Source organism: Octopus bimaculoides, chromosome 9 (genome assembly GCF_046866305.1).
Source record: "Octopus bimaculoides isolate indiv1 chromosome 9, ASM4686630v1, whole genome shotgun sequence".
In the NCBI taxonomy this organism is placed as follows: Eukaryota; Metazoa; Mollusca; class Cephalopoda; order Octopoda; family Octopodidae; genus Octopus; species Octopus bimaculoides.
The window spans coordinates 1,071,950-1,096,248 of record NC_142936.1 but is presented as its reverse complement, the minus strand read 5'-3'; the positions used below and the strand labels follow the sequence as shown (position 1 = coordinate 1,096,248).

General features: G+C 40.4%; 1 protein-coding gene across 4 annotated transcripts in view; it reads right to left on the bottom strand.

Moving 5' to 3' along the window:
• LOC106871308 (zinc finger MYND domain-containing protein 11) overlaps positions 1 to 24,299 on the bottom strand; it is a 104,554-nt gene that overhangs the window by 28,468 nt on the left and 51,787 nt on the right. For all 4 annotated transcript variants that reach the window (XM_014917711.3, XM_089356944.1, XM_089356943.1 and 1 more), the window contains 2 exons: positions 1,640 to 1,955; positions 472 to 624 (listed from right to left, as the gene is read on the bottom strand). In XM_014917711.3, coding sequence (XP_014773197.1) covers positions 472 to 624; positions 1,640 to 1,909 — 423 coding nt within the window. In that variant the 5' untranslated portion in view covers positions 1,910 to 1,955. The remainder of the gene's footprint in view (positions 1 to 471; positions 625 to 1,639; positions 1,956 to 24,299) is intronic.

The following is a 24,299-nucleotide window of genomic DNA, read 5'->3' as shown; positions in this document are numbered from 1 at the left end:
TAGTTTGATCCCCCACACCTGGTCCTTAAGAGTCTTTAACTGGGCCCAATCGGTTGTAAATATTGAGATCAGGTCTGAGAATAACCCACAAGTTGATTTCAGCCTTGGTAACCCTACAAAAAAAATCACAGGTTCTGCACTTCCTCTTCTAAGTGATGAAAAAAAGTATCTGAGAGGGTTTTGGGGCATTCATCTCTAAAATAAGGCCACCAATAATGAAATATTTCAATTTTTTTACAATTATAGGATTCATGAAGTTGGTTTGTCTAACAAAATAATTTTTGAAATGAAACAAAGAAACTGAAGAAGTGAAACAAAATTCTATTTCAATATTGTTAGTCATAGAAAACACAAAATGTGAAACGGTTCACAAGGAAAACTAATTTCAGACATTTTCTTCTTTCTTTTTAAAAACTGAAACTGAAATAAAGGGTGGGGGTGGGGTTGTTAGATTGAATTTAATTTCTTTACCTTGCAAATATAACATATGTGCTTGTGACCATTAGTATAAGATTCTTCTTCTTCAAAGCAACTTAAATGGAAAACACGCCAACATTTGTTGCAGCTAATAACATCTCCTGGACCATGGCATTTGAAACAATACCAGTCGTGGCCATCATCAACCTGCAAAGAACAATACAAAAACAATGCAATCGCTGAATTAGTTTAAGAGTTGCAGTAAAGGGCCGACTAGAGTTAAAATAGAAGGGAGTTGTTGAGAGACCCATTGATAGAGAATCCATTCTGATGTAACAGTGGCAGAAATGATAGAAACAAACCAACTTCTCTCATTGTTCAAGGTCAATAGAACATTGGCAACTGAGCAATTTCATCTAATGAAACACTACATACTGACATATATGCACGAGAACAGCACCCGGTACACTCTGTAAAGTGGATAGCATTAGAAGGGCATCCAGCCATAGAAACCATACCAAAGATGATAGTGGGTGCTCATCATAGCCCAGTGGCTTGGCAGTTCCTCTTAGACTGTCCAACCCATTCCAGCATGGAAAATGGACCCTCAATGATAATAAGGCACAAACTTATACAAACATACACCCTGTCATTTTGGTAATCTGTAATTATACCAAAAGCAGTGGAAATACTGTCAGGAAAAGCCAAACAAAGTAGCCAAGACACTAACTTTCAACTCTCAGCAGAAGCAGAAGCACTGCCAAACATGATGTGACCCTCCAACCTCAACCCATTGTGGAATGGTTTTCCACAAGAACAATTGAAATTAGCACTGTAAGTGGTTGCTTACGTTTGTGTCCGTAATGTGACCATCACACCCTAACAGCCCCTAACAGCCTCTAGAAACAGGGACCAGTGTCAGAGTTTTTATACTCTGTTGTAGGCCCCACCTACAACAACGATACAGCGTCCATTCAAGCTAGAGGCACAAAAGGCCTGAAATTTGGGGTCAAGAGGCTAATCAGTTATATTGACCTCAGTCCTCGACTGATATTTTATCAACCCCGAAAGGATGAAAGGTAAAGTTGATCTCAACGGATTTTTAAACTCAGAACATAAAGTCAGAAGAACTGCCAGGAAGCATTCCATCCAACGTGCTAACCGTTCTGCCGGCTCAGCAGTTTTGTAGGGGAAAAGAGATTGTAAAACAAAGATTCCTTACCAGCTCACTTTCATCAGAAATCTTGTATCCTTTCTGTTCCATCCCAGTCTTGGAACCTTTGTTGCCAATGGCAGTGTAAGAAAAGATGAAGTTGTCTTTGACTGCATTCTGCAGCTGCTTGTGGGTTTCGGAGGGAGGAACTTTGTGTTCTCGCTGCATGTAGCGCGTGATGCGCTCCAAGTTGGGGATTTGTTTCTGTTGCTTGATATACGCAATGGCATTGAGTAGCTGTCGAGCTTGAACTACTGTTGCTTGTCTCCTCAACACCATTGTCGTCCAACCAGGAGCTCTCTGGAAATCGAGTCACAAGCAATTTCTGAAAAATACGGAAATAATAATAGTTTTAAATTTTTCCACAAGGGCAGCCATTTTGGGGGAGGGGATGAGTTGATTCTATCGACCCCCCCCCCCCAGTGTTCAACTGGTACTTGTTTCATCAACCTCGAAGGGATGAAAGACAAAGTCGACCTCAACAGAATTTGAACTCAGAACATAGCGACAGGCGAAATGAGGAGGAGAAGGAGGAGGAGGAGGAGGAGGAGGAGGAGGAGGAGGAGGAGGAGGAGGAGGAGGAGGAGGAGGAGGAGGAGGAGGAGGAGGAGGAGGAGGAGGAGGAGGAGGTGGATGGTCTCTGATTTAGGCAGAAGGCCAGTAATTTAGAGGGGAGAGTGTTAGTCCATAGCACTGACTAAAAGCATTTAGTTAAATTATTAAGACACAACTATTGAAAATAAGAAATTTTTAGTTTTCGAAGGTGATATCTTTATAATTTAACCAAGTTTTTAACAATCATGTTTAGAAATTCATTTGTGTTTATCAAAGACAAAGAGAGAAGAGGAGAAAGAGAGGGAGAGAGAGAGAGAGAGACAGAAAGAGAGAATAGAGATTCATATTTCTGTCTTGCAATATTGTAATAAGCTGCTTCTTTTAAAAGATCTACCTACCTACCTATCTAATCACCTACCTGCTAACCAACCCCTACCAATCTATATATTGAACGATAAAAGACAAAGTTCACTGATGGGGTTTGAACCTGAAGCACACAGAGCCAAAACTGATTTTCTACCAATTTCGCTGCCTTCAATGTTTTTCTTTCCAAACTAAATTCATAGCACTCCTCCTTCCCCTCACACACTGACAAAGTGTGAGAATTCCCCTTTCCTCTGAAATCCAAACATTAAGAGACGCCCTAACATGTTTAATATAACAGCATTATATAACGGCCCCTTTCCCACTATAAATAGTAAATATATAACAAACACTTCCCACCACCACCACCACCTATACACTATTTCTGTATAGACTGCCACTGCACCATCTCCTACCATTGCTATGGTTACATTACCAGTTCTTAAGCCCTAACCCTCCCCCTGTCCCCTCCACCCACTTAAATTGTCCTAGAATCACAGAGACTACATTGAAAAACAAAAGTGGAAGGATCACAACAACATCACTGACACCCCAACTCCCAACACTATCATCATCATTACCATCATCACAACAACCATCAAAGGTGCCTCTATGGGATCACTTGTGCTAGAAACAGCAGTCAGCACTCCCATAAATCACACCCTACTGATATACAGGCAAGATGGTCGATTTTGGAATGCTTTTGATTGTAGATCTGCTTGGTGAACGATGGCCCAGGATTAAACAACTTCCAAAGAATTTATTCAGCATTCCAACGGAGGAGGAGGAGGAGGAGGAGGAGGAGGAGGAGGAGGAGGAGGAGGAGGAGGAGGAGGAGGTGGCTGTCCCCAAAATGTCAGGGAGCCAGAGTAAACAAATAGCTTCAAGTGTGAGCCTTGGGTAGAGGGTAGCCAAACAGGAGGCATGGGGAGAGGAGAAAGTTGAATGAGAGTAGAAGTTATGCAGTGAGAGGAGGGGGGTACTTGGAATGGTTTAAAGAGGGTTGCAGAGATTGCCACAGGAGGAGTAGGAGGAGGAGGGAAAGAGAGAAAAATGAAGATTTTTCTCAGGGCATTGACACCCTTAATTTTCTGCAAAATGATTTTTATTTCATTTCAGCATTTTGCTAATGTCTACACAATCAACTGCAAAGGGATGGGGGGAGGGGGAGTTGATTACATCGACCCCAGTGTTTCACTGGTTCTTTATTTTACCAGACCTGAAAGGATGAAAGGTAAAGTCAACCTCAGTGGAATTTGAACTCAAAACACACAGACAGACAAAATGCCATTAAGCAGTTTGCCCGCACTGACAGCAGAACATTACATTTTGGGAAGGGAATTGGAAAGTAAAGCCAGAGGTTTCGTGTTAGAACAGAGATGACCAAACACATTTAATTCCAAAGAATTTATTCAGCATTCCAACAGAGCAGGAGGTGGCTGTCACCAAAATGTCAGGGAGCCAGAGTAAACAAATAGCTTCAAGTGTGAGCCTTGGGTAGAGGGTAGCCAACATCTGGGCAGAAGTCAGGAAAAAATCCTACAATTTTTTTTTTTTTTTTATCAGTAAGATAAGTCGCAAGCTTAAAATAAAAATAAGAACAGGGGTCAGTTTGTTTTGCCTAAAATTCTTCAATGTGGTGCCCCAGCATGGCCGCAATCTAATGACTGAAACAAGTAAAAGATAAAAAGATACACATGTTCCTATGGATTCTGAAACCTAAATGCATGACTGCTTCTAGAGTAAGAATGCTGAGAAAAAATATGAGAACAGAATTAGGGAAAGGGAAACCACCACCACCACCCCTGCCTCCCTATTTTCTTTTTCATACTAGCATAAGGAAGTTAGTTGTTGCATAATTAGATATTAAAATCTTGGTGAAACCATTCTTTTGCAGATATACAAGTCCCACCTAGAGATAACTCTTCATCCATGATACGAGAGAGATATAACTAGTCTTGCACAATACAGGCTTGAATTCTTGCTCAGGTAATTAGTGGTTCAGCATATTAACCTTAAGCTAATTAATTATTTTAAGTAGGTTACCATGTTATCAAGGATTGAATGATCTGCAAAATTTAGACAAATCTGATAAAATGCATAAATAAACATGCAAAAAGAAATCAGGTTCCTGTGATTAGCCAATTGCTGCAAAATTGAATTTCATGGTTATTCCAGTAATGATGTTAAAGGTCTACCAGAAAATGGAATTGGTATTTCTGCAAGTCACACTGCCACACTGCCTCAATAAACATGATGTATTCCAACACAAAATGACATTCTTCTACAAATGATAGATTGATTTATAAAACTGAGGGTAATGGGATCTTGAGAGGATATATCTGATTCCTGCAGGAGGAGGAGGAGGGTTAAAAAGGAACATAAACAGAAGGCCAAAAGTTATATTAATGCTATGTTCCTTTTAAATAATTCTTGTAGCTGTCACTTATCTATCTCAGAGAGGTTTCAATGAGAAGGAGTCAGTCTGTGTCGAGATGAGGACTTACCTTTCACACACACACACACAGTTGACAAGTTCACTGTCAGAGAAAATCCAAAGGTACCATTACTTTGAACTGATTTAATAAACAGTGATTCAATGCTCTCTCTCTTTCTCTCTCTCTCTCTCTCTCTCTCTCTCTCTCTCTCGCTATCAAATAGGTGGGATTTTGAAAATTTGGGGCTTCACATGTTGTTTAAGCAAATATTTTTACAGCTGGGCATTCTTCTTCTTCTTCATGACTCCAAATACAAAATACAAATGCCAACAGAAGCCAAGGCAACCATCTTGCTTAGATATTTGGCTGTAACATACAAACCTTGCTAGTCCTTGCTTGTCAACTTCAATGGCAACTCGGCTGTTTTTACAACAGCAATTCATGAACCAAAGAAGGAAGTCCCTACTGCTTACTCAACTTGCTAATAATAGCAGCCAAATCTCTCTCAAATCACTTTACCATCTCAAAAACAAAAACAGCAGGATACATTAGACAGTATCACTCACCACACTGACCACAACATCAGATACCCAACAGACCACCATGGCAAATATTGCACTCGGACTCTCTCTACCTTATCCACCTCCATCACCACCACACTACATAGATGGACTGGGCAGTTGAGAGAATAACTGCCCAGGCAGTCACAATACTTACCCCCTCCCCTGTCACATACAATTTGTCACCGCATGTCAAGAAAGTGTAACAGTCACCAGTTACACACACACACACGCACGCACGCATACACAATACAACTGGAAAATTGGATCTGTTTTGACCAGTTTCTCAACGTAAACTCTCTACACGCATTGGCCTACTTCATCCCACTTGACATTGGTATCCAACTAACTGCATTAAACAACAACATTGTTTGATAAAAATCCTATGCAACTCTTATAATTGGCCACTTTTATACACTTCTGGTATGTTCAGTTCATGTTCGAACATGTTTTGCTTTGATGGTATTGAAGAGTTCATGGAAAGTACGGATAAATAAAACAAGTTTGAAATCAAATACCAGATTTCTCAAGTACCTACATAAAAATTGGTTGACTCACCAACACCATCATTGCATCTGTTGCAATAAATGTGTGTGTATGTGTGTGTACACGTGTAGATAGAGCTTTGTATTTGTTTATGGTTCTATGTACTGGACTCAATATGTGAGTACTCGTGCCAGTGGAATGTTAAAAGCACCATCCAAGCGTGGTCGTTGCCAGGGCTGCTGATTGGCTTCCGTGCCAGTGGCACATAAAAAGCACCATTCAAGCATGATCGTTGCCAGCGTCGCATTATTGGCACATAAAAAACAACATTCGAGCGTGGTCGTTGCCAGTGCCGCTGGACTGGTTCCTTTGCAGGTAGCAGGTAAAAAAACACCTTTTGAGCGCGGTCGTTGCCAGTACCGCCTGACTGGCCCTTGTGCCGGTAGCACGTAAAAAGCACCCACTATACTCTCAGAGTGGTTGGCATCAGGAAGGGCATCCAGTTGTAGAAACACTGCCAGATCAGATTGGAGCCAGGTGTAACTGCTGGCTTTCCAGACCTCAGTCAAACCGCTCAACCCATGCCAGCGTGGAAAATGGATGTTAAACGATGGTGATGATGATGATGATGATGATGATGATGTTAAGTGGCCAAGGAACCAATAGGTCACAGGACATATTTCCTGTCACTGTTTATGATGCAAAACAACTTGATAACGTCCATGTCTCATGTTCATCGCTTTGCACTGTAAAACTGAAACAACCTTTCAGATATGGGAATGAATAGTTCAGCCACTGGTTCAAATCTCACTACAAGTACTTCTTTAACCAATTTACTTCGATGTTCGATGTTACCGCATTTCACCCAGCTGTTTAAACTCATTAATTGTCAAAAACAGATCATTACAGGTTTCCTCAGGTGTTACTGTTTACTTTGTCAGTTTACCTAACCATGGTGTCAAAGTGTTATGTGATCTGTGTGAAACAGTGGGGGTGGGTGGGAAGGGAGAAGAGGGTAGATATGAGGCCCCCTTCCTGTACAATCTGGTGACTGCATATATAGGGGTGGAACTTGAGAAGTAGACCATGTTATTATAGTTTAACCCCCAAGTCAGCCTTGATCAAGCAGACCCAGGATCAAAGGTACTTCCAGTTAAGACCACCCAGTCTTTTTGTATACCTGGAACCAATACTGTCTGTGTTCTTCCTCTCTTTTAAAACAGAAGGGTGAGAATTCTTTCAGCCACAGCTTAGCACTGATTCAATAGATTAAAGGCATTCCAGCCATGACCCTCTAGCTCAATATGTTCTTCCTTTTTGTGAGGGAGGTTTGGCTCTATATCTAGCAAGCTGACTGACCACGTAGAGTTCGTTTGTAGTTTGACACGACAAACTGTAAACAAAGCAATTTGACACATGATAGAGTCTGATGCAAGATAGCAGACTGGAGCCTATAGTGTGAGATAGTGTACCAGTAATACGGTGGGGTGTGTTGATAATGTTGAATAGCATGGCAAAGTACACACACACACAACTAAACAAATAGACATCATTTAACATATATTTTTCCATGCTGGCATGAGCTGGATGGTTTGACAGTAGATGGCCAGCTTCCAACTGTCTGTTTTGGCATGGTTTCTACAGATCATCATCATCATCAACGTTTAACATCCGTTTTCCATGTTGGCATGGGTTGGATGGTTTGACTGAGGTCTGGAAAGCCAGCGGCTGTACCAGGCTTTAATCTGATCTGGAGGCCTTTCCTAATGCCAACCACTCCGAGAGTATAGTGGGTGCTATTTACGTGCCACCGGCACAGGAGCCAGTCAGTAGGTACTGGCATCAGCCACATTCGGATGGTGCTTTTTACGTGCCACCGGCACAGGAGCCAGCCAGAGGGCCCTGACATCGATCATGTTCAGATGGTGCTTTTTACGTGCCACCGGCATGGGAGCCAGTCAGGGGGCACTGGCATTGACCACGTTCGGATGCCCTTCCTAATACCAATCACTTTACAGAGTGTACTGAATGCTTTTTACATGGCACCAGCACTATATATATATATATATATATATATATATATATAGTGGAACGAGTAGCCCATTATATCTCTGTGCATCCAGAACTAGACATTTTGCTCAATGATTGGCTCAACTTTGTTTTTGTTTTTTATTCTTCTGCGTTTATAAACGAAAGTATTTTTGTTAGATTTGTAATAAACTGCAATAAAACAACTTACAACGAATGTCGCACGTTAGGTTTGTAGAGTGTGACTCAGGGTGGGCAACGGGTGGAGGTGCTAAGTTGCTAAACATTTCAACAGGAATATTTTTCATCTGATAACTATTAGACATCCAAGTGTCATTTGGAAAACATTTACCACAGTGACACTAATTGGTTGACTAATTGGATGATACAGCTACTAATTCTACTAACATCATCATCATCAGCATAACCAATGATAGTACTATCAATGCTGACCAAGTTCTAGCATCATTAGTCAGAGATTATCAAGAAATCTCACCAAAAAATTTTATCAAAGTTTGCCATCTTTGGTCAATGACATTTAGTTGTTGTCATTGTTGTTGCTATAGTTACTTCATCATAATGTCTGACAATCCTCTTCAGGAATTTCAAGCCTCATTAGCAACTAATTAATGGCAACAATCCAAGCTAATGTAATAGTCATTAAAAGTAAATGAAACAAACAACACACACACACACTGCTTAAACATTAAAGAGCTGATGTATAGCAGTTTTACAGGATTTAGCTGATGAGAGATAAATCTGTCTCTTGGGGGTTAGGATACCAGTCAATTCCAGCAAATATCCCCAAAGAACCTGGTATCTATTCCTCAGATGTGAGTGAACCAAGGCAATATAAAATGAAATTCCCTCCTCGAAAACACAACTCTCTCACTGAGAACCAAACCATTATAACCATTTCTCCATCAGCACCAAACCAATGATGGAACAACCCATTTTTGGTATATCAGTGGCTCTCAAACTGTTTCATATCATCATCATAATTCTACATCCAGTTTCCATCCTGGCATGAGGTGGACAGTTTGACAGGAAATGGCAAGGCTGGAGAGCTGCACCAGGTACCAATTGCCTGTTTTGACAAGGTTCATATGGCTGGATGCCAACCACTTTACAGAGTGTATTGAGTGCTTTATATGTGGCACCAGCACTTTATATGTGGAACCAGTATGGCACCAGTACAGATGCTTCATTGTAAATCCATTGTTGGAACTCTACACACTTCTGGAATTCAATCTCTCTGCCAACGTTACCATTCCTCAACCATCAACAGAAGAAATCTCACTAATTCACCGAACAAGAAGACTTGAAAACTGTCAAACTCCTCCTTCAGACTAATCATCATCATTGGTTTAACATGCATTTCCCCAGGCTTGCATGGGTCAGGAGGAATTTTGTTGAGGCAGATTTTCTACAGTTGGATACCCTTCCTGTCACCAACCCTCACCTGTTTCTAACTAAGGTAATATTTGCCCCATGGCCAGACATGTTTTCACAGAAGATTGGAAATGAAGGATACAGCTTGCATGACAACGACATTTGTTAACAACTATCACACAATGTGAAGGCAAGCAAACATACACACACACACACACACACACACACACACACACACACACACACACACACACAGACACACACACAACAGGATTCTTTTAATTTCCACCCACCAAATCCACTCAGAAGGTTTTGATCGACCCAGGTCTATAAAAGTCAGCACTTGCTCAAGGTTCCATGTGGTGGAACTGAACTCAAAACCAGGTTATTGGGAAATACACCCCCCCCACACCCACACACACCCACACACACACTTGGCAATTCCCAGCACAAACAATACAAAAACATAACAAAAAATTAATCAAACAAAGCAGACAAAAGGATGAAAGTGAAAGCTTGTCAACGTTGGTAAATGCTTCAGTGTTTGGAGACGTGAGTGAGCGCTGGTCTGGAGACGTCTTCAATGGAAGTGATTTTTAATCTAATATGATCTAATCAGGAACCATTTGTGACCATAGCAACCAACACCAGCATCAATAAACTGCAGGCCAGTTGGTGCACAATGTATGGAATATCAAACTTACACGAATCACAGGAAATGCGGACAGCTTTACAAGTATTATGTAACTCTGGACATGCAGAACTGTGTGTGTGTGTGTGTGTGTGTGTGTGTGCGCGTGTGTGCGTGTGCGTAACAGAGCAAATGTGTTGTTTGATGACACCACTCTAAAAAAGAGTGGTTAATGGTTCGGGCATTTGACTCTTGATTGTAAGGTTGAGAGTTCAATTCCCGCTGGTACATTGTGTCCTTGAGCAAGACACTTTATTTTATGTTGCTCCAGTCCATTCAATCAGCTGAATGTATTAATAGGTATACATAAATACATGGCACTAACAGATGTACATATACACATACTTGCAGACACATTTGTGTATATGTGTAGATATATGCTGCCATGTTTCTGGCTTAGTAACTAATCTTATTCGACAAACTGTTGCTACTGTGAGCAAAACGGCTCATTTCATCATTTACAGCCTCAGTCTATCTGCCTGACAAACAAGTTCCATTACTTCTACAGGCCTGACACCAAATAATTGACTGGCCAACAATAAGGTTTTTCAGGTATTAAAATATATTTGTGCCAACATTACCACAATGTTTGAATTTGCATAAATTATTCCTGCTTTTTCCGCCAGAGAAGACTGATAGGAAATAGTGTGTGTGTATGTTTTGCTTGTTTAGACATTCTGTAAGAGATGCAAGCAAGCATCACCATTACACAAGAAGAGTCATTTATTACCAATCTTCTATGAAAACATGTCTGGATATGAGGAAATATCAACCAATTTATAAACAGATGATAAGGGTTGACAACAGGAAGAGCATCCACCCATTGAAAATCTGGCAAATTAAATTCTGTCTGATTTGTGGAAGCATGGAAAAATGGTGGCTAAAACAATGGTTGTGGCTATATCTATATATATATATATATACACACACACACACACACACACACACACATACATAGAGAGAGAGAGAGATGGATATTCATATATATATATATACACACACATACACACATTCATGCATACACATATGTAAGTTTGTGTTTGTGAGCATGTGTGTATGCATGCATACTTGTGTACGTGTGCGTGTGTGTGTCATCATCATCATTCTAATCATTTGCTTAGCAGATCCAGATTAGATAGCATCACCGCTGCTGAAGCACTCTAGTTGTTGTTGTTGTTGTTGTTGTTGTTGTTGTGAGGCAACCATTCACAGAAATAGGTCAGCAATTTCATAAAAGTGAGCCAGCAGTTACAGAGCAAACAACAACAGCAACAAAATGTGAATGAAGTAGACCAGCGTTTTACCATCAGTACAACAAAAGAGAGCGCAGGCATGCATGCAAACAGCCACATTAGATTAGATAAGATAAGATACACAGACATAGAAAAAAATTGATACATTCATAGAAAGAGAGAGGGAGACAGACAGACAGACACACATCATTTCTACGTATTATGCTAATCGATCCATAATATGCTAAAGGGGGATTCCTATTAATCCATCTTTGGCAAACTGCTAGGAGGCGTTCACTTCAAAAACTGAGTACAAACACAAACACATTTGTTTGGGGTTTTTTTCTGTTTGTTCTTACTTTTATTATTTCAATCTTTCAATTGTGGCCATGCTGGGGCACTGGAAAGTTTAGTTGGTGATCTAAATAAACCAGTTCTTATTTCAAGAAATGGTTTATTTTGAATCATCAAGTTTGATGCTTATGCTATTAGGGTCGTTAGGCCAAACTGCTAAATTACAGGGACACAAACAAAGCAACACCAGATCACACACACACACACACACATAATAAAAGTTGAGAGATCGTTTATAAGGGTTTTACTTACACCAATTTACATGTTTCATTAACAAAAAAAAATTATTAGAATTTTTTTTCACTTGTTTCAGTCATTAGGCCGCAGCCATGCTGGGGCAGCACCTTGAAGAACTTTAGCTGAATGGATCAACGTCAGCCCCTATTTTTTCTTAGCTTGGTACATAGTCTATCGTTTATTGTTTTTGTTTCTTTGCTGAACTGCAGAGTCGTTAGCACGCCAGGCGAAATGCTTAGTGGCATTTCATCTGTCTTTACATTCCGAGTTCAAATTCAGCCAGGATTGGAGAAGACTGTCTATGTCTAGACAATGCATTAGAAGATAGGATGTTTCTGTTACTAGGACGTGTTAGGGCCTAAAAGACTAGTTCTGTGGTGATAAGGCAACATCTGAGAACGTAAAACAGTGACAATATTGCATTTAGAAAAGCTAATTGGCAAGTCAAAGGGCTAGAGAAAACCCCAAAACTAATTATTGTAAAGGCCACAACTAAGCACGTTGGAGGACCCTATCACATTCATCCTCATCATTTAACATCCACTTTTCATGCTGACCACATGTTGGATGATTTGACAGGAGCTAGCAAGCTGCACTAGGCTCTAATTGTCTGTTTTCACAAGGGCTCAATGGCTGGAGGCCCCTTTCTTAATGCCAACCACTTTACACAGTGTACTGGATGCTTTTTATGTGGTCCCAGCACAGGTGCTTTTTATATAAGTATTGAATGTAATAAAGATCCTATGTCAGAAGAACCCCTACAACTAAGACAATTAGTATATGTAGCAAAGACCTTAATTAAAAATGTTATAACCAGAGAAGACCCAAATGGCTAAATATCCCTTCATTAATAATGTTTTTTTGTTTCTTTTTTTTGTCACAATTTTCTTGTTTTGGGAAAATATTTAACTCCTTTTCATTGATAGAAAAAGTTGCTTAGCTTACACAGACACACACGACCCCAAGAAACACAACCACCACCGTTGCCACCACCATATTCTTACTTACAGCCCCGCCCCTAACAAACAGTACAATTGATAACTATTTTTAGCTGTTCATCATATAAACACAATGCTAAACAGCTGTTTCACTAATGTTAACAAGACTGGAAACTGTAGAGCGAGTGTGTGGTATGGGCGGGGGGGGGGGGGGGGGGCAGGTTGGAATGGGGGGGAGCAGAGGATTAATACAAGACTTTTTAATATTTAAGTAACAGAAGAACAATTTTACATAATTTGACTTGAAAACTCAATAACTGTACAGCAGATAAGAGAGAGAGAGAAAAAGAGAGAGAGGGAGAGAATGAAGAAGATTTAAATGAAGGCCAATCTATTTCTATGGCATCAACTAAAGCAAGAGACTATTCCTTTAGAATTGTTCCTAATCATTACCATTCCACCACTGCCGCACCCCACTCCACCACCACTCTTCCAGTTTAACTGAAATCAGACAAGACACAAAACAAATACATTGAAATATACATAAGCACGCATGCACACACGCATGTACACATGTATATTCTCTTCTGTTTTTAATCAATTAAATTCTTCCTCCGAAGAAGGAGCTGGTTTCTTACAAAGATACAAAACTCCATCATTGGAATGTTGATAACTAAAGCAAAGTCTCATTTTAAACTTAAGAAACGTCTTGCATATTTTTACTGTTCCACTTACAGGTTGTATTTGTAACGTGTGAATCGGTTGAGTTCTTTGTTCTGAGAATCTTAACTTATCCAGATTTAGCAAATTATCTTTTAATGTCCATTTTCTCTGTCACACTTGACTGACTCCTGTGCCAGTGGCATGTAAAATACACCCACTACACTCTTGGAGTGGTTAGCATTAGGAAGGGTGTCTAGCTGTAGAAAAATTGCCAGATCAGATTGGAGCCTGGTGCAGCTGCTGGCTTTCCAGACCTCAGTCAAACCATCCAACCCATGCCAGCATGGAAAGTGGGCATTAAATGATGATAAGGTTATCTCCCTTGCCAGATCTATTAGCAGAACGACAGGAACTGTGAGAGGAGAGAAATGGCGCTCTTCCAGAATGCATGCGGAGGATTCTCTACCATAAGATTCCTCGTCATACAGCAGGGTTTGGACATTAATACGCTACGTTTATTGTAGTATCATCCCTTCGTCTATAAACAATATTACACAGACAGCAGTCGAGTGGGTCATCTACTATTTGATGTGAATCAGCTGCTATCAGTGAAGAAGAAGACATTCCACAGGTTAATCCTGCAATCAGCACCCCACCCCACCCTCCACACACACACGTTTTAGATGGTTGTCTTATTTTGGAGAAAGAATAAGATGTTAATGTCTGTCAGGAGACCAGCAGCCATGCAGACATCAACAACAACATCTTTCCTTGATAAATAAACCATTCCAACATGTCATGTAACTTGTTAAACATTCCAAGGATTCCCATGTCATTGATCTTTAAATGGTTTCTTGTCTTTTTCTCCTTTCTTTTTCTCCTTCCTTGGTAACAAGACCAACCAATAACAACAATCTTATAAAACGCATTACAGGTTCAATCACCAGAGAGGACGGCTTTGAACAGAAACCAGGTGTTAGGTCAAATTATTTTTACTTCTACATACATTTCTTTCATCATCCTTATTATTATTATAGGTCGATTCTACATTTCATTTTCTTTCAGGTAGAGGAGGGGAGATGATAAAGTAACCAATCAAGTTACGGGGGAGGGGGGTCATGTGCCTCTTCCCCTCAAAATTGCTGGCTTTGTGCCAAATTTTGAAACATTATTATTATCATGACAAAGGCATGGAGCTGATAGAATCGTTAGCACAGCAGACAAGATGCTTAGCAATATTTCTTCCACTGTTATGTTGTGAGTTCAAATGCCACTAAGGTTGACTTTGCCTTTCATTCTTTCAGGGTCAGTAAAGTATCAGTCAAGTACTGGGGTCAAGAGTATCAACTGACCCCTTACCCCAAAATTGCTGGCCTTGTGCCAAAACTTGTAGCCATCATCATCATTATCATCATGGATTTTTCTTTTTTCAAATTAGTCTATTTCTTGCTGGGTGCCTTCCTGACACCTAGGGCAAAAAAACTCACTGTATACATTCACAAGTCAAATAAACACACCAGATTGTTTGTTTACAAAGTTATGTGAAAGAAAACAAAGAAAAACTTTCCATGGGTTAAAATTGTCCTCACAGCAGCAAAGCTCTTCTCAATATGTTTGAGGAACCAGTTAGAACAATGTTTTGCACTTCTTGCATGGATGGGAAACCAGGGATCGAAATGTAAAATGAGGATTAGCTGAATCATTAAAGAGATTTCCTTTTTACATTCAGAGTTCAAATCCCATTAAGATAACCTTAATCTTTTTATTCTTTGGGCATCGATGAAATAAAGTACCAGTTACCTATTGAGGTTGATGGCATCAACTAACCAATGTTTACACAATCACTGGTTCTGGGCCTCAATTAGAACCCATCGTCAAATGTAGGTGGGGGGGGGCTCCAAAAGGGGTCTCAGGGAGTAGTGTCCCTACCTTTCTGAGTTAGTTTTCCACCACATTTCTTAAAAATCGTGGTAGAGGCCTTGGTCTCGGGACCACTCATGCCTAGAAACTGGGGTTGGGGGTAAGCAAGAGCATGCTCCCCATAGAAAACCCAGCTCCAAAAAAGCCTCTCGATAGCAAAGGAGAATGGGCACCAGCCATCCCAAAGGTTGGGGTGGGCTGCACCTGCCTGCCTTGGTTGCTATGGCATTGAGGGAGATCTGGAGGGTGTATCAGCCGAAACGTTGTGTTAACAACAAACAAAATGAGGACAAATATCCGTCAAATGTAAATAATGTAAATAATCCCTGATTTCATACTATCCAGAGACACATGCACAGACATTGCTGATTGACAGCCAACGACCTTCCATAATGTTCTGTCATACTTCCTTGGATTGGGTTGACCCAACCCATGGAAGTGGTAGACACTAGTGTAAGATGCAAAATCTGGGACTGAACCCACAGGTTTTATAACTGCAAAGTTTATGACTCAGTTACACTCCTGCATACATCTACATATATAAAATGTAGGTAGGTACTTATTATATATGTAAGTGTGGGTGTAGACACATTACACATGCATATTAGTATAGAGGCATTAGATATCACATGATCTCAAATGTATATGTAAACATTGATACACACACACACACACACAGAAGACACAGAGTCTGTTAAAGCGAGCCCAAAATAGAGGCAAGTGAGCCGATAAAGTGAAGTGTGACCCCTTTTCAGCAGCCATGACCCCGCAGAACCAACAACATTTCAGTCCACCACACGGGGCTAATCTCAACAAAAACATTTATTACATTAGATGTTTGAAAGATATTGCACCCTTACATAGAGCCTCATTAACTCATCTACCCCACCCCCTATTTCCACCCCCTCTTACACTTGTATGTCTGAAAAAAGAAAACAGATTTGTCAGTGACACTTTAAGTGTTTTGAAACTGTGCAGTTCTCTGGCCTCCATTTTGGCATTTCCTTCATATTTATACGTGTGTGTGTGTGTGTGTTGTGCTTATATCAATGCATCTATGTCTTGCGTGTGTATGTTTCCTTGGCAACAGGGAGCCAGACTCTGGCTCCAGTGTAGTAATAAAGACTCCCTTGTTGGAATTCAGACAGTGGCAAGTGTGTGTGTGTGTATGAGCCAGACAGGCGGAGGGAGAGAGAAAGAGAGATGGGTGTGTGTGTGTGTGTGTGTGTGTGTGTAAGAGAGAACACTTGTAAGTAAACAGTTCTGTATAGCAAAGGGTTTCTTGGTAAACATGGTTTCCATGGTGGGTTGCAATGGCCTCTGTTTCTTTTTTGTCAGTAGATTTAGGAAAGGTATGAATACCACATCCTCACATTATTATAGTGTCACCCGTTTTGGAAAGAAACAATATTTTATTACTCTTATTATTACTGAGGCAATGACCAGTGGGCGAGACCTTTGCAGACATGCTGTGCTTGAGAAGACCCAGCAAGCCAAGTGAGACCGTAGCCATGGCTCTTAACCCATCACGCCATATGCCCAGGGTCATATGTAAATAATGTTAGTAATGACAGTCATTTTACTAAATTCTTCATCATTTTCAAAATTAATGTATTTTAAGAGAAAAATTGTAATAAAAGGGTTGAATACACACACACACACACACACCTACACACAGAGTCAAAGCTGAGATTTAGCTCCAGCTTCATGATTCAACAGATGGTAGGAAGAATGTTTCTCTCTTAGATTAGATAACAATTTAAAGCAAGTAACACTATCAGAAGATCTGGTGCCTGCCTCAACAACTGAGTGACCTGAAGAGCATAAAAATACTCAATGAATTTGCCCTTAATTACCCTCAAATCAAGGAAGGACATACTGGATAATGTTGTGCTAGATGGACTGGTCATGAGTGGAATGCCCTTGAACTACAGAATCTAGGATGACCTAGGACTAAACAACAACATCATAAGCGCAACCCTATGAGAGAGCCTCTATGTGGTCATGCAACTTGCTAGAAATACCAGCCAAGTCTCTTTCAAATCATACCCAACCATGGACTTAATGAATAATGTAACCTTTGGTAAACATGATGGTCATGGCTAGATTCCCTTTGAATATATGTTCACTCGGTGACAACAACACCACACACACACACACCCCAAACAGCTAGAGTAGATTTATACTTGAGGCATTATATGAGCTTAGAGTTCAAATCCTTACCCAGTTGGCGATTTCATTTCTAATGAAACACTCAATGATTTTTAAGAGAGCTTCAAGAGTCAGAAAACTAAAAGAAACAGGAGACAATGAAATAAGAATTAGGGGGGAAAAAGAGAAAGAGGGGTTAAGCAGAAAGAGAAAATAAAAGGAGAAATCTAGGAAACGATGGGGAGAATAGAAATAAAAGCAAAAAAAAATGGAAATGCAAAACATGTGACGTGGAAAATGGGGGGAAAGTGTTAAAAGATCTGAATTAATTTGGAGGGGAAAATGAAAAGAAATATCAAGAAGGTAAGAAACTGCAAAGATAGATTCATTTCAGGGTTGAAGTTTTGAGTGAGTGACAGCTAATTTCACAAGAATAAACAAACAAGAATCAAGAACACCACCCTAGATTTGTTTGCAGAGCAATACTATGACCACCACCACCAACTGCCACCAACCACTACCACCACCACCACCACCACCTCCTGTCTCCAAGGCAAATATCTTCATGTCTTCTCAACTCCAACCGACCAGGTAACCTCAAATACCAACAACACTTCTCACAACTGGTGGTAGTGGTGGTGGTGGTAGCAGCAAAAAGGGAGGGTGGGGGCATGGAGCACCTCCTTGTCCTCCTCCAACTTTTCTGATGTAACCCCCACCCAACACTCTCCCCCTCCCCCTCCGAAGCTCTTCCCATGAGCTGACATAGAAGCCTCTATCTGGTTGTTTGGCATGCAAGAAATGGCAGTCAAATTCACTTTTAATCATAGAGTATTGTCTTTAAAAAGAAAAAGCATGAATCTAGAAGGAGAGGCAAAAAGAAGGACATTAATGTATCAGCCCAAGTCCTTATATTTTTATTAAACCCGGCACTTAATCTCCCAATCTCATTTGTTGAAGTTAAAGGGGTGCAAACACCCTAACACTGAAAATCACTATTCTTGAGTCTCCCGAGAGATATTCAGCCACAGTGCTTTGGGGCAAAGATTGTTTGCCAACATAACATGGCAGTCCTGGTTTAGGACGAATGAACGGAAATAACCTGGAGATCGCAATTTCTGGATATTGTTTTGAGCTGAGTGGGGGTGCTCGATTCCCTTGTTCGAAAATATAAGGACACCGAGCGTGTTGTATAGCCAGCTGGAGACGATGTTTCCTGGGGCTAAATTACAGCAACATTCATCCTAAACCAGGACTGCCATGTTATGGTGGCAAACTCCACCCTAACACTGGTTGGCAAGCATTGGGGAGGGACGACAGACACAAAGACACACACACAACAGGCTTCTTTGGTCGACCCCAGGCTATAGTAAAAGACACTTGCCCAAGGTGCCACACAGTGGAACTGAACCCAGAACCACACGACTGGGAAGCAAGCTTCTTAGCACACAGCCACACCTGCACCAGTGAACTTGAGTCTGTTCTCCAGGCATTTTGTTGCTTATTATTCTGTCCTGTCTTGTCTTGTTCTGTTGCCCATGTTTAAGGTTGAAGAGCAGAAGAACAAGACAAGACAGGACTGCCTTATTGTGCTGTCTCTCCTGTTCTTAAATCACCAAAGATCTGTGACAGTGGCAGAGAGAGAGAGAGAGAGAGGACTCGGCTGGTGGGACAGAGATTTCAATGGAAGTGGTGGTGGTATCCTGTGATGAGAACAGTGGAAATAGTGGTGGTGGCCATGGTGGTAGTGGCGGCAGCAATGAGGTCACAATGGTGGGATTTAGTAGCCTCTGGGGACAACACTTGAGTTTGGAACTGAAGGACAGCAACAGACACTTTCCCGTCCACCCACCCACACATACAATAACAACCACAACAACAAAAACAGACAAATGTTCATTTTTGCTTGTTTTGTCAGAAACGGCAAAAGACATTTTATTGATTTGCAGACCTGTTGGAACCTGAGCATTGCCAGCACAATAATAATAATAATAATAATAATAATAATGAAAAGAAGACAAAGATATAAAAACAAGTCAATATTAAAATCAATTCCATTAGCAAGTAACCATTTGTTTCTTTATTTGTCTTGCTCTGTGTGTGTGTGTGTGTGCTTGCATGCGTGCACACATTGCTGCCAGATAGAGCAGGTGACAAATTAACTTTTATCTCCATCAACAGATTAATTCTGGTGACAGTCAAATTAGGTTCTTCAGGAAGCTTATTGCAAATCAATTCTTTGTATTAGCAGCAAAACGTTCAACACACACATACTGTGGTGATGGTGGTGGTGGTGGTGGTAGTTGTTAGGAACAGGATTCTTCTGTCATATATATTTGCAATTCTGCATTTAAACAGATGCTACCAAAGAAAGTCCAATGTAAGAATGACCCACTTCTCCAAATTATCTTGGTCAGTGACTGAGCATGAAATTAGAAATAATTAAGTGACTTGTTCAGACAATTCCAAGAAATCGAGTCACATGGCCTGAGGGAATTTAATCACATGAACGGACATCATTATTTTAGTTTATCTTCACACAGCTATCATCAGTATTTAGAATGTAAAGAGCATGGGGGGGGGGAGTTAGATACAAGGCAATCGTTGATGTATTGCTACAGTTAGACGAATATTTATATATTTATATTTATATTTATAGATGCAATGTGTGGCTGTACGGTAAGAAGTTTGCCTCCCAGCCACGTGGTTCCAGTTTCAGTCCCACTGCATGGCACCCTTGGGTAGGTGTCTTCTACTGTTTGGCCTCAGGCCAACCAAAGCCTTCTCAGTGGACTCAGCAGACAGAAACTGGAAGATACTCATCACGCACGTGCGTGTGTATGTGTTTGACTCCCCTGCTGCTTGATAACCGGTGTTGGTGTGTTTACATCCCCATAACTGAGCGGTTCAGCAATAGAGACTGATAGAACAAGTAACTGGTTTTTAAAAAATAAATAAATTCTGGGGTCAATTCATTTCTCTAAGATTCATCAAGGTGTGCTCCAGCATGACTACAATCTAATGACTGAAACAAGTAAAAGATAAAAAAAAAAAAGGAAGGTTTAAATATTTTTGTTTAGATTAGTTAAACCTTTGAAATATTGATTTGGTCGAAGAAATCAATCACTGCTTGAGATGGACATGGCCAGACACAGAGTCAAATATATAAGCATCTTAAGATTTCCATTTAGAAAAGTGGATGGTAATAATAATCTCATTGAGGGTGGCTGCTGTTAGACCCTGTGCCTGGCAACAGGACTCGGCACCCTGCCACACAAGCAGGAGGACCCAGTCATGGCTGTCAGACCATTTCTGCAACCACATCACCCCTATCTGGCCACCTAACTGCCCAAACCGCAACCCCCTTGATTATTATTTGTGGGGCACAGTTGAGCAAGAGACCAACAAAACTCCTTGTAGAACCAAAGATGAACTGAAGGCAAGGATTATGGCAGTATTCACCAACTTAAACAAGGAGCCTGTCCAGAAAAGTTGCAGGAGATGCCAAAGTCATCTGGAGGCCGTGGTTGGAACCAATGGCGATTTTATTGAATAAATTTACTCTTTAGTATTTCAAGAAAATTTTATGTAATTTTGGTAAATATATCTGTTAAAATGAGATGTCAGTGTTATTTTCATTTTTGCATAAATTAGATGACAGTTTATTCACCACACCCTGTGTATATATATATATATATATATATATACACAGACACATATCTCAAAATGCCTCATTTTCAGAATCCCCTGATGAAAGCCGTGCCATGTGGGAACCGGCAAGCCAAAGAATAGACCCCACGTTCCCTCTGCATGTCGTAAAGGGGGACTAAAAGTGGTTGAAGTAGGAGTTGCAGCACTCTGACCTCGTAAAACCTCCCACCAGCAACGACTACCCAAACAGACCCATGGGTTGGAGGGTTGTCACCTCAGTGGTGCAAAGGTATCATTCTCCAGGGGTAGGGAACCACCAACAAATGGTGGATGCAGGAGTGTGCTGTTATAGCGCATGCTCCCACCCCCACCACTGCTGCCGCTACCACTACTACTACATTCACACACACACACACACAATCCCCGAATGTTGTGATTTCAGCTACAAAAATGTTGTGATGCTGCTTTACGTTTGGGATCCAGCCTTCTTTACACATGTGGAGGCACGTGTGTGCGTGCGTGCGTGCGTGCGTGCGTGCGTGCGTGTGTGTGTGTGTGTGTGTGTGTGTGTGTGCGTGTGTGTGCGTGTGTGTGTGTGTGTGTGTGAAGAAAGAAAATAAAAGGAACAACATTCTTCATTGACTCACAGCGTGTGATTGTATGTCTGCTGCTTTCACACACTCTAATGTGTGTGTGTGTGTGTGTGTGTGTGTGTATGTATGCAGGTGTTGTCTCGGTGAGTGTGTGTGCAGGTGTTGTCTCGGTGAGTGTGTACATGAGTGGAGAGTATGTTTTTGTAAATGTGTGCGTGTGTGTGCGTTTTATAAAGGCGTGGGTCTATGTGTGCATCTATACGTGCTTGTAGAATGTGTATGTGTGTGCATATAGGTGTATGTGTAGTGTCTAAATATAGGTATATGTAGTGTGTATATAAATATGCTTTGCCTATGTGTATAGACGTGTGTGTATGCATAGGCAGATAGATAAATAGGTAAATGTAAAAATGCAGAGGACACACAGACAGACAGACAGACAGACAGATAGACAGGCAAAGTTACAGTAGTAAAGAAAAAGGTAGAAAGGGAGAAACTTGTAATATAAATTCTTTTCGTTTATGTCACAGGTAGTCAGCAAGCTGGGTGAATAGCTGCCATCAAGATGGTAAATGTTTGTAGTTGTTTGACTGAAGTCAGAAGAGGTTAATTGAAATGTTAATCACCGATTCCACTGCAATGGGAAACGAATACATTTCTGACCTGGACATGTACAAGAATGCCAGTGAACGTGATTCAATTTACGGACAACCCAAACCTTTCTAACTCTCTCTCTCTCTTTCTCTACAGACTCCAACCTCCCAATGCAAAGTCACCAAGTGGACAGAGAGTTCAGTCTCCAACATAAAATACACACAGGTTAAAACTTAAAGTCTTCTGCTGTAGATAGGATAGATTTTAACCCTTCAGAGAGATGAAGCTTCTTTCTATGTCATTTCTAAGATGGAGATTTGATTATTACAAAATCACTTGTATATTAAAGAACAGATGCAGGCAGGCAGCAAAAAGAGAGGCACAATGAGAAAGTAATTAAGCCAAAACAACTAATTAATATATTTGCTTTTCTTTTTTTTTAGTTGTTTCATTCATTAGACCACAGTCATGCTGGGGCACGATCTTGAATTTTGAGTCAAACAAATTGACCCCCAGTACGTTTTTTTTTTTTAACCCTGGTACTTATTCTATTGATCTCTGTTACTGAACCACTAAGTTAAGGGGACATAAACATGCCAACAGCAGTTGTCAACAGTGGTGGAGGATAAACACACACATACATATATATATGATGGACTTCCTTCAGTTTCTGTTAACAAAATCCATTCAGAAGGCTTTAGTCAGCCCAAGGCTATAGTAGAAGACACCTGCCCAAGGTGCTACACAGTGGGACTGAACCCAGAACCATGTGGCTGGGAAGTAGACCTCTTACCACACAGCCACTCCTGTGCTTTGTAAATTTATATAGAACACTATAAATTTGGTCTCACGTTGTACATGCATTGAATTCTATGAGATCCTAAATGTAAGAAAGAATAAGTCGGTTCCTGGAAAGTAATAACAATAATAATAATAATAATAATACAGCAGGATTCCATTTCATTTATATGGATTTTGTGGTGAAATTCTTTCAGAGTTGACTTTTCCTTTTTCATTTGTCAGAAGTCAATAAAGTAAGCAGAGCCAGACATGGAAGTTGAATCAATCAACGAAGCTGCTTCCTTAAAAAAACCAAAAGAAAGTCTGGTCTTCTGCAAAGGTTAAGCACTACCACCAACACCAACAACAACAACAAGACCATCATTATCATCATCATCATCATCATCACTGTTTATTTACAGAAAAGATTGCAGCTACATTTTAAGTACAAAAATCAGTCCAATTGGCCAGTAATCAAAGTGCTATAAAAAAGGGGAAAGAAAAAGAGGGAGGACCCATCATGTTTATTTATATTCTTGGAAAATCGTTGGAAGCATGTTCCTCAGCTCTCAAAGACGGTCTGTCTGGTTCTCTGCCAAAACAACTAAATTTTGATCACAATTTCTTAGTTTTCAAGAATATTTTATAAAGCAAAGAAAAGCAAAAAGAAATAAGAAAAAAGGGAACCAGGAAACCTTTACAAAGAAATTACCAAAGTTATGACATGAAGAAGAGATGAAAGCTAAGAGCAAACCTTGAAGAAAATGGACAAAAAAAAAATGGCAGCAGCAGTGACCATCATCATCATCAGAGTTGTGGGAGAGATCATGGCAATGATATTTGGAAAGCAAAAGTATTTTAAAACCTGGAATCTCAGCAATTGTTGTTCTTCTCTGCCTACAAATAACAGTATTTTAACCCTTAAGCATTCAACCAAATGCTTTTAGACAGCAGTGATGTGTGCTTATCCTTTTAGCATTTAAACTGATCACATCAGGCCTAAATATTCTATTTGTTTTATGCTCAAACGTTATTTTCTGACG